Source organism: Pistacia vera, unplaced genomic scaffold, assembly GCF_008641045.1.
Source record: "Pistacia vera cultivar Batoury unplaced genomic scaffold, PisVer_v2 Contig140, whole genome shotgun sequence".
Taxonomy (NCBI): Eukaryota; Viridiplantae; Streptophyta; class Magnoliopsida; order Sapindales; family Anacardiaceae; genus Pistacia; species Pistacia vera.
Window position 1 is genome coordinate 1,563,909 of NW_022195467.1, and position 11,390 is coordinate 1,575,298.

The 11,390-nt window shown below is 33.6% G+C and overlaps 2 protein-coding genes across 2 annotated transcripts; one reads left to right on the plus strand and one right to left on the minus strand.

Moving 5' to 3' along the window:
- The first annotated feature begins 6,997 nt into the window (after positions 1–6,997).
- Positions 6,998–10,018, plus strand: LOC116123221 (J domain-containing protein DDB_G0295729). Its single transcript, XM_031409021.1, has 3 exons — positions 6,998–7,275; positions 8,301–8,369; positions 9,258–10,018. The coding sequence occupies exons 1-3, from the start codon at positions 7,042–7,044 to the stop codon at positions 9,870–9,872; spliced, it is 918 nt and encodes a 305-aa protein (XP_031264881.1). The 5' UTR covers positions 6,998–7,041; the 3' UTR covers positions 9,873–10,018.
- A 28-nt stretch (positions 10,019–10,046) lies between these two features.
- On the minus strand, positions 10,047–10,787 carry LOC116123222. The gene is made up of 2 exons (XM_031409022.1): positions 10,382–10,787; positions 10,047–10,289 (listed from the first exon to the last, which is right to left on the minus strand). Exons 1-2 carry the CDS (start codon positions 10,544–10,546, stop codon positions 10,203–10,205), a joined length of 252 nt encoding a protein of 83 aa, XP_031264882.1. The 5' UTR covers positions 10,547–10,787; the 3' UTR covers positions 10,047–10,202.
- Between the last annotated feature and the right edge of the window lie 603 nt (positions 10,788–11,390).

Genomic DNA, 11,390 nt, shown 5'->3' on the forward strand with positions numbered 1-11,390 from the left:
AGGCAAATGAAGGGTGAAAGTGAAAGCAAAAAATTTATTTTTGTTTTTCTTTTACAAAAAAAAAATATATAAAATATTTGGATAATTAATTAATTATAGAATAGTATTAATAGAAAAAAAAAAAGATTTGATTATTTTGATGTAAGTTATATAAAATAAATAGATAGCTTTTAATACAATATTATGTTGAAATTTTTGTATTTAGTGATTTTAATTTCATTAATTTGGGATTTTTTTTTTTTTGATATTTTCATAAAGGAATAAGTGATAAAATTAGGACACAAATATTATTTTTAGGAATAAATAATAATTATAGAGATATTTAATATTTTCTGAAAATTTTGCGTGTGTTTAGTAGTAATTGCCTATTTGACTCATGATCTTAAAATAATTTTAAAAAAAATTACAATTTGAGTTGAATTTCGACATTTATTTATATCTGTTGATATTTCTAGAATTAAAAAAAAATGATGAAAAATAGTAAATTAAAATACTGTTTCAAAGAGTTAAATAATTATGAAAAATAGTAAAAAATAAAAGTTCTTATATCCCTTATGTTCAATAAAAAATATATTTAAATTCTAACATTGTAATATATATATATATATTTAAAAATTTATTAGTCTTGACTTGGACTAAATAGAGTTGATAATTTGACTAGAATATTCCATTCAGTTGGAAAAAGAAATTTTGAATAGTCCATTCAAACAATTTAGATTATAATAGTCTACCATATTGACTCTCACATTATCATATAAATAATAAATAGAGCATATTATGTATGAATAATAAAATTAAACCCCAAAGGTAGGTCTGATTGTCGAGAAGATTTGCTCATTTAATTTATTTTCTAGGTTCAAATCACATTAGAGTCACTTACCAAATTTGTGGCTTACCTTGAAACAGTGGACTTGTAAGATGTTCAATAGACCTCAGAATTAGTTGAGGGGCGCGAAAACTCACCTGAACACCCTGTTCATCAAAATAATAATAATAATAATAATAAAATTAGGGAAGGCAAGTTGACAAAAAGGAAAGTGTTTTCATTGTTCCTGGAAACAGAAAACAAAGTGGGAGGAGAAGAAACGTATTGAGTGAGGAATGAATGTGGTCATGTTTTGCTACCATATAAGCATTTTGTGTTGTTTTGATTTTTTGTGTTGGGTGTTATTTGGTCAAGAAGTGTTGGCCTATTTGAATTAAATTTGGTAGGCTTTAAACTTTTATTCGACTTGTTATAACTTGGTTTTGTCAAATGAGTTCTACGAAGGGCGTTGTCAAAGTATACTCAATGGGGTCACTTGACCCTACTGAAATTCAAAAATTATTAAGAACAGGTATATGTTTTATAGTAATTAACAATTCTGACCCCATTACAATTATTCATATTTTATTGAATAATTAAAGTAGATTAATCATATATATTACACTAGATTTACTAGTGTAACATGTTTCAACTATTTTTGCTTTGTTAATAAAATTAATTTACATAATTTTAGTAAACCTTTGTGTGATTGACCTTTTTTGTAGAAAGCATTTATTGGATTCAAAAATGAGAACAAAACCCAGTGTGTTTGCTCTTTTTCATAGTGAGCATTAAATAGTTTTGGAAATATCATCAATTAAACTTTCAAATTTATCAAAAATTTAATCAATTTAAACTCCAAAAACTATATTAACCTCAAAACGTTGTTGACAAATTTTAGATATTAGATTGATTGAATTTAGATAAATAGTAAAAATGTCATTTCCTTACAAACTTAAACAAAATAACCTAATAGTTCGTAAAAAATATGGGTCGGGTCATATTTTCGAAACCAATGAGTGCTCACTACAGAAAAAAACTAAACACACGAGCTTAGGTCATGTTTTCAAAATCAAGGACTGCTCACTATAAAAATGGCACAAAGGAGCTTTATTATATAAAAATGGGAGAACAACATTTTCCCACCCAAGGTTTGGCAAAACGACACTTTCCCATCCATCGTTAGGTTCTATTATGTTTTCTATTAATATTTGACTAAAAAGACAAAAATACCCTTACATATTTGACTTTATAATTTTTTTATAATTTTTTAATTAGCTAAAAAGTCAAAAAAGAAAAAACAATTAACCCCAACTAAAAAGTTAAGAGTAATGCTGTGGAATTGTTTAAAGTTAAATAACTTTAATAATTATTTATTTATTTATTTATAATGTCATCAATAGCTCATAAATATTATTCAATAATCTACTAAATTTATAATGTTTTCCATAATATAATGTTTTTCATTTTTACTAATTAACATAGAAAATCAATATTCCTAATTAATTAAATAAATAAAGGAAAAAAAATATCTTTACATTTGAACTAATAAATAATCACTTTGGCTTAACTAAATTTAATTTATAATAAACTAATTAAGAAATAAACTATTTAAGGGTATTTTTATCTTTTGAGTAAAATATTATTAGAAAACACTAACCAAACCTGACAAAGGGTGAGAAAGTGTTATTTTGAAACTTCACGGGTGGAAAAGTGTCGTTTCGCCAAACCTTGGTGTATAATGGGGGTTGCACATTTAGATGATAGTGCTTGTATGTTTATTTATGAAACAAGAATTTTTGTGATAAGATCAGTTCTTACAAGACACCATATGTGTTAGGCAGTAAATCCACGCAGCATGGATTCACGTCACATGTCCTAAGGTCATGCTGTCAATCATGCCACGTGTCATTCTATCTAAGGTTTACTTCACTTGTAAGTCTACCAATGCAACAACATATATACTGATCCGTCACCTTATTGGGGGATTCTTTGTACCCTATTCTGAACCAACTCATCCAAATTGAGAGTAATCTTCGCTAGCACATGAACAACATGCAAGAAAAGTAATACCATAGTAGTGGACACAAGATTTGCGTCTTGCATTTAAACCACTTTAAAAATTGTTCGTTCATTGTGTTTGTTTGCTATTTCCATACTTATTTAGCATTAAAATACCGATTTACTGCAAACCCTTATGTAGATTTTGTCAAAAAATTTACGTACTTCTTGTTGATGTCAAATTTTATCAACATTGTGGTGCTAGGAGGAGGGCCTAGGCCACTCCCAAGCCCGTCACCCCCTGGGGGTTGTGTTGGTGCCAAAATCATATATTGGTTAAGAGACGAGGGCTTGATCGCTTATATAACACAAGGATACCCTCACCACCAAAAGATGTATTTTCAGGACAAAACCGAGTAGACCCCGGGCCCAAAACGGATAATACCAACAATATGATAAGATGGAATATAAAATCTTGTTTCAAGAATGAAAGATTTGTATCAACATTGAAGCCTTGCACAGTGATTTCACTTTCGTAAAATGTCATTTCTCCCTGGTTGATTGTACTGTGCTTTTTTTCTTCCTGGTTGGATTCTTTGTCTCACTCTTTATTGCTCATAGATGATAAATTCCGCTTATTATGCTTTAGCAACATTGGGTTAAAGAAATTTTAATAGGTTTTCTAAATCGTTAGGGTGTTTGTGATGATTGCTATTTTTTTTGGTCAATCTTCTTGACTTTGCAAATCTAGGTTGGTGTTATTGAATTGTATGCTAGAATCTAGAGATTAACTTCTTTAATCTTGTTGGGATCCCTTGTGTTCCAGGCTTTGAACGATGAAGATGATGATGATAGATCAAACATGATGGTGGATACGCCATAATCTGTGTCAAAACCGAGTTCAGCAAATATACCAGCTAGCGATGCGAGGCCAAGGGAGGTTGTCGAAGCAAAAGATGGATGGACAGTAGTTTCATCTAAACGTAGCAACAAGGGAAAGATGAATTACGTAGAAGTAGAATCTCTCCTTTGGGAACAAAATATAGTTTCCCCATTTCCCCATTTTTTGCCTTATGTCCTGGGTAGTGTATGTGGTTCACAGGGTAATTATGGTATGTTATTGATTATTTAAATTTTAATCTTATGGGTAGCCAACTTTTTTTTTTTAACGACCAAGGTATTCGGGCAAACTTGCACGCACGTCGACTAATCCATAAGTCCCATTGAAAACCCTATAAACTCAATATTCCAAGATAAGTCACAAATGCGATAGATGGTTCCAAAGTTCGAACCTAGAAAGTCAATAAAGAGAGCAAACTTTGCTTGTGTTGCCATGCTAATTTACTCTAAGTAATAGATTTGTTGAAAGAATTGAATTAACCTCAAGAGGTTGACTTGGCGATCAAAGAGATTTGCTCTCTTTCCTAAGTTTCTAGGTTCATACATTGGGGCCCTTACTATAATAACATTGTGGCTTACCTGGTCCTTTGGCCTTGTAGGGTGCTCAGTAGACCTTGAGAATTAGTTGAAGTGAGCACAAGCTGGTCTAGATACCCTGGTTACCTAAAATAAAAAAAGAATTGAATTTGGCTTTTCTTATAACAGTGACGCAGCGAGTTAGCGTGATAAAACAAGGCTAGCACTCAATTACACCTTTAGAACTGATAACATAAGTCTCAATCCAGAAATTTAAACCTTAAAATTTGAAGTAAAATTTGAACAATTTATTGAATAATATCCAAAACGAAAAATAAGTTTATATAGGGTGACAACCAACCCTAATAAGACTTCTAATAACAAAAGGAAACAAAAACTAAATTAATTACAACAAGAAAACCTGAAATAAAATAGGAAAAAACGCGCAAACAACTAAAACGGCCCCAAAACACGCCAAAATGGTGGATTTTGACATTGAAAACAACCTCCAACCAGCTATAGCATGTTGCCACATGTAGGGCTTGAAATAAGCTTTTCAATGGTATCTTACGGGCCATGTAACTTTTCTTAGATCAAAAGTTATGGTCATTTGAATGAAACATGCTCATTTAGGACCTTTGGGCTTTATGTATGGACTTTTGACGTTCAGTCTGCTCTATGAATTCATACGCCAGATGTTCTACGTCAAATAGTCCTCCCCTGACCATTCCATAAAATCATCAGAAGTCGATCATTTATCCAAATAGCTAACTTTTAGGGGGTGTTTGGTTGGAGGTAATGTGGTATTACTAGTGTTATGTCATCTTATATTACTTGATTATTACGTTTAGTTGTTAAGTAATATAAGATTCTCGTAATCTTCAAACACTAATAGTAGTTACTGTTGGTAATATTGGAGGTAATCTGGTTACTTCTATTTTCTTAGGTATTCTAAGATTACCAGGGTAATTTTTTTTGTTACAATTCTATCCTTTATTAATAAAATTTTAGGACAATAATGCCCTTATTTTTAGGACAATATAGCTTTTATTATTTCACCCCAATTAAATAACTTTTTGGATAAAATTACCCATGATTTCAAAATAAATTGTAGCCTACCTAAGCCACCCCTCCACCCACCTGCCGCTGGCAACCAGCGCCATGGCCAGCCGCTGCCCCTACCGGAACGACGCATGAAAGGTCAAAAATTGATGTCGTGCACCGATATGGCCATTTTCGGCCATATATCTAGCCAAAAATGGCCAGATCCATCGATTTGGCTGTCGATGGCCAGATTTGTCACTTCTAGCTATTTCCAGCCAGATCTCTGGTTGGAAATGGCCATATGACACACGGAGGCCATTTCCTGCCTTCCGTGCGCCGTTAGATTGCCAGTGGCCGACAGTGGCTAGGTTGGTGATGGTGCTTTGTTGATTTTCCAAACTTTTATTATAGGGTTGTTTTTGCTAAGTTTTTAAATGCAGTGGGGTTATAATAATCCAAATAACAATCAATACTAAAAAAATAATATAATAATAATATTTAATTAGAGGATAATTCAGTAATTTAAATAACATACTCGCCAATTTATTCATCCCAACCAAACATATTAATATAACATATTAACTTAGTATTATGATAAACATATTTGACGCTAAGTTTATCATAATACTAAGTTTGGATTACCTTTTGGGAGTATGTTTTCTTTTAAATTTATACTCGTAAAACTTTTTGTGTGAGGGAGATGTATAATTAGCTGAGTGAGGCCTTTAGTGTTTCTTTCCAAATGAGGGCAAAAGCCGCAAAACTACTCCTCTTTACCCAGCTCACATACATTTCTTTTTTCTCTCTATTAAATCCACAATCCAAATTGGCCGGTAAAGTTCTTTTGGAGTTTAGTGTAAGCGCTTCAGCTACGGATACTTGTCTTATTGGGGTCTTGATTAGGGGTGGACAGGTCCAAGTACTTGCCCAAATTCAAAGGAATCGGAACTGGTCGATTCTTTGGATTTGGAACTAGAATCGACCAGTTTCGATTCCTAGAAGCAAGGAATTGGAACTTGAAACATAGGTTCCAATTTTGATTTCGAATACCCAGGTTAATTTTAATTATCCATTACTTTTCAAAACATGACAAATGAACCCTAAAAATTGCATACACCTCCACTAGTTTACAAAAAATTATAATTCAGTCCCGGTTCTTACCTGGGTACCCGGATCTCGGTTCTAATTCTCGGTTCTTATAGGGGTGAAACCCGAATTGGAACTTGAACCAGCTGATTCCTAGATTTTAGAACCGGAACCTACCTTGTGAGGACTGGTTATGGATAGGAACTGGAACCGGAAGTTTAGGTACCCACTGGTTTCGGTTCCGACCAGTTCTTTTGCCACCCCTAATCTTGATTGATAATCTCTATAACAATCTCACGTAGGTAATGATTATTTTCTCAAATTTGAAGTTTAAGTTATTATAACAGGACAATTAATTACAATTTGAGAAGTTTTATACATTCTTGTATGAATTGAACTTTATAGTTTTGAGTCAACAATTTGTTAAAGCTAACCTCTAACACCCGTTAAATGACCCTTTATTGCTAACTTTTGTGATTTGTTGAAGTTATTTGATATTAAGACATACAAACAACCCTTGAATATAACTTTCCCTAAATTACAATATAGACATGGACCAAGCCGGGCTCAGCCCAAGCCCAATATAGGTCCGAGCTCGATATCTATATTTCGCTATCACCATTTCTTACTATCTGCAAAGCTTAAACGAAGACGCCAAAACGAAAACTCATGCATGTACATGAACCATAATGCAGGCGCAACTCCTGGTGGGACCCATCGCTCCCATCAACGGCTCCGATGCTTTCTCCTCCCTCTTCAAAACCGGTCTCCTGACTTCGACCAGCCACCGCAGAAGATCCCGCTCAGCGGTCGCGTCGGCGGCGGCGATCAACGGCGAGCAGAACCACTACGCCGTGCTGGGCGTCGCTTACAGTGCCACGTCAGCGGATATCAAGAAGGCTTATCGCCTCCTCGCCCGAAAGGTAGTATTAGTTTCAGTTCGTGTTTGTAGTTATGTTTGGCTGGTGAGAAAGTGTGAGAAAATATGAAAGAAAGTTTATTTTTTGAGTTTAAAATGTCATTTGATAGTTAATTACTCTTACTATATTTTCTAAATTTTGCTCTAAACTTCAAATTCCAATATGTAGTGTGTTAATTTATAGTATTATTCAAACTCAGTATTAAGTTTAACTTTCATGAAATTATATTAATAATTTTATAGCTAAATTAAGGGTCATACTAGTGATTTGTGTTGCCAGTTAAAGTTATGAATGTTATTAACAACATGAGACTTGTAACATTTACGGTAATTTTATGCATACAAACTGGGGATATAGACTGATATGATATTGCTCTTTTACTGCCAATTTTTCATATCATTCATCCTTGCTTATTGAGTCGACATTTTGCATTTCACTTACCAGACCAATTTGTATATATGAGTTTTCTGTATAAAGTTTGCCTATGTAGTAATATTCTAACACATGTTACTGTAATGATTCTTTATTATATCTCATGTTTTAATGTTACTAATATGATGTTTGATCATACCTATGAACTTTGGATGTAATCAAACCTGTTGTTTCCGTGCGGTACGAATAGACCTTGGATGTTATCAAACCCATTGTTTTGATAATGGTAACAAGTTTTTGAATCTTGGTAACATAGCAGCTTACTTATATTGATTTATGACTAGAAAGATTGAATTCGGTAGCTAAGTGTGAGTGCAATAGATTATTTCATTCTCTCGATTGTATTGTAATAATTTTTTAATAAAGCCTACCCTTATGAATAATTAAACCTGAAAAGATTTGGTTTGGACCTAACCCTTGTCCTCTGTGCCTGTTTTTACTCATACGTCTTGATTTTGAATCTGAATGAATAGTCCTCCCTAAGATTCATCTTATTTTTATTTTTATTTTTTGTTGAAAATTTTCAAGTTAAAAAGTTTCATTGTAATTGTAATATGATTTGTTTGTATTCATGTGTCTTCACGCTGTGGTTGCAGTATCACCCTGATGTTAGCAAGGATTCACAAGCTGGTGAGGTGTTCAAGACTATCTGTCATGCATATGAAGTGAGATTTCCATATAACCTTCTTTGTCTGTGTCCTACTAATAAGTGCTTTTAATTTGTTTGGACTGACTATCTAAATTTGATACCAATAAATCTTCTTGGTTTATTGTTTCTCATAGCTGTTTTAATTTTCCTTGAAAGCATGAATGGTTTTGTCATAAAGAGAGAATGAAAAATGACCAAAGGTTCTTCTATACCTGTTTTTTTTTCCCGTCTACTTGGGTGATATCACAAACTTTGAAACTTTGCAGTGACTGTTTGCTTTCTTAGTTGCAAAAGCACTTTTCTTTGCCCAGCACTTTTCTTTGCCCTTCATGTAGAATGGCAGAATGTGGTAAAGTCTATCTGAGTTTATATTGTCTAAAGGGTAGCAACTGTTTGCAGTACATAAAAAGAACTGCTCCAGATCTTGGCTCTGTATAAAAAGGCGACAACCTCTTTAATTTGATAAATAATGGACGTCAGTTCCAAATTTATATTAGTTTAGTACAATTACAGCCCAACCAAAATATTACAGCCCAACCAAAATAATATCACCTTGTACATAGTCGTGTACTTTCTGCTATGAGAAAATTGCTTTTTGATCTTTTTTTAATGTGTGTTAACTGGTTATTAATGCTTTCTCCGGATTTTCGATGGAAGGTTTTACGTACTTCCTTGTAAGGCGACCAATTTAAAAGACATTTAACATTTTAGAAAATCTATTAGTTCACAGATTTTAAACTTAATAACCTGTTTGATGTAACTTACATAACCTATCTGTTCTTTGTCATATCCAGGTACTTTATTTCTTTTCCCTCTGGTTTTTTCTTTTCTTTTCTTTTCAGACTGGATATTGTTTGGAGAACCTTGTTACAATAATTTTAATTTTTAGCTCTCTTTCAAACAGGTTTTATCTGATGAAGTAACAAGGAGTAAGTATGACCGGGCACTTAAATTTCAAAAAGATACTGGCAGGTCATACAGAGGAAACTGGAGCTATAGCCCTGAATTTGATGATGGTGTAAGGATCTATAAGTGGGCTGAACTGAGGCGGAAAATGCAAAATGAGAGATACTGGAAAGGTTACAGTAATCATGAAGAGGATTCTTCCTTTGATGATGAAACAGATGAGGAGGATGAAGAACACCTAGATCAAGAGAGAGTATCCTTTAGCGAAGTTCTAAGATCAACCTTCATCTCTCTGTTTATACTGCAGATCTTTGGATCCCGATTATCGCTCACCTTTAGTAGCCTGACAGCATTGTTTGACAAAAAGCTGGATTCTGGATACAAGATGGGTTATCTAATTGCATGGGTTTTGGGTGGGAGAGGTGGCATATTGCTAACTTTATGCCTCTCATTTGCAAGCTGGGTCTGTGGAAAAACCAGCAGCAGTATAGTTGTTCTGGTAGTCATAGCTATGTGGTTTGGCTCCAATCTCGCCAGATGTGCCCCTCTTCCTCAAGGTGCCCTTTTAGCTCTTCTGTATATGTCCATTAAGCTACAAGTTGATCTTAGCTAAACCACCACTGTCACAGCCGCCGCTGCCGCTGCAATCTATTGAAAGATAACTGTAATTTGTATATATGTTTGTTCACTTGAATGTAACCCATAAGCCAATTTGTTGGAAAACAAAATTATCAATCAAGATGCTAGTTGAAATATTCACAACCCTTTTGTTCCAAGGCCTGAAATCTTGAAACTTAAATATGATTTTTCTTTCATTAATTGCGAATGGGATTCTTACAATCTGAAAGCAGATTCTCAACAGAAGTTTTCTACACGTACAGAGTGGTAAAAGATCTCTACACTGGAAAGATTCAAATAGAAGATGAAAAATTCTACTTCTGCTCTAATCTTTCTTCATCTCCTTGAGATTCCTCCACAAGTACCTCCCGCTAGCCATGTCAACGAATACCCAGAACCCGTTTTGAACCAACTGCAATTCAATAAAAAACAACATCAGATTCAGAAACCAAGAAACCAAAATCAGAATCAGAATCACAAGAAGCAAAGAGAAAATCAATATACCCTTTTGAAATTGAACTCTTGTTTATCTTTCAACAATGCCGTTTCGCTCATCGAATCCTCCGAGATAGCCGTGTCGATTTCCGAAGAAGAACGGACAGTTCTCCAGGCGAAATACCCAGCAAGAAATGCTGAAAAGAACACCAAAATAAACCTCATAGGACACATATTCTTCTTATTCTTCTATGATCTTGCAGTACAAAAACGGAGAGACCTTTGAAAACTTGAACGGAATTCAATTCCTAAACGAAGAATGTACTTTTTTTCTGAATGATTTGTAGACCGATTTAATGCGAACAAAAGAACGAAGGGGTTTGCTTTTTTAAGCTGGTAGCTTTATGGAATTTGAGAAACCGCGTTGTTGAATTTTGGGGAGGAAAGTTTCAATTTATGCTGTTTTGGAGTTGGGAATTGGTATTGTATTGTATTTCATGTTTTTAGTCTCCGACTCCATCCCGTACAAGGTTTCTTAATTTTACAATACCCATGATTTCTGGAAAAAGTTTCCAATATCACCTTTTGAAAATTACAGAAACGCCCTTTCAAGGGGAGCTTATGAAACTTTCTAAACTTTACGGATTTTGATACTTTGAGCCATTTTAAATGGAAGGGAGTAATTACTCATTTACCCTACTAGTATTAATATTAAAGTAAAAACTTAACTCACATGAGGGTTGATGTAATAACAAAAATCTCTCTAAGGGTCCTGAAATAATAAAAATCCTCGTAGCCGTTAAAATTTACATTATTATGAATTTACTTAATTGCCTTCATGTTGTTTATGTTAATGTTAATACCTAAAACTTAACGATAAAGGGGATTTTTTAATAGAACTATTTTACATTACCCGAAACAAACTTTCTACCATTAGTAGGAGAGGAGGACTAAGGGGAATCCACCGAAGCCCAAAATGCATTAGCATCTCAAACATATTGGGGAAATATTGAGAAAACAAACGAAGAACGTCTTTTGTAAAAGAGAAAACTACATTGTCCGATGGACTGAAAGCTTT

Coding starts and splice junctions, on each gene's coding strand:
- LOC116123221 (XM_031409021.1), top strand. CDS start 7,042: ATGCAGGCGCAACTCCTGGTGGGACCCATCGCTCCCATCAACGGCTCC. Junction 7,276..8,300: donor ATCGCCTCCTCGCCCGAAAG/GTAGTATTAGTT, acceptor CTGTGGTTGCAG/TATCACCCTGATGTTAGCAA. Junction 8,370..9,257: donor CTATCTGTCATGCATATGAA/GTGAGATTTCCA, acceptor TCTTTCAAACAG/GTTTTATCTGATGAAGTAAC.
- LOC116123222 (XM_031409022.1), bottom strand. CDS start 10,546: ATGTGTCCTATGAGGTTTATTTTGGTGTTCTTTTCAGCATTTCTTGCT. Junction 10,290..10,381: donor AAGAGTTCAATTTCAAAAGG/GTATATTGATTT, acceptor ATTGAATTGCAG/TTGGTTCAAAACGGGTTCTG.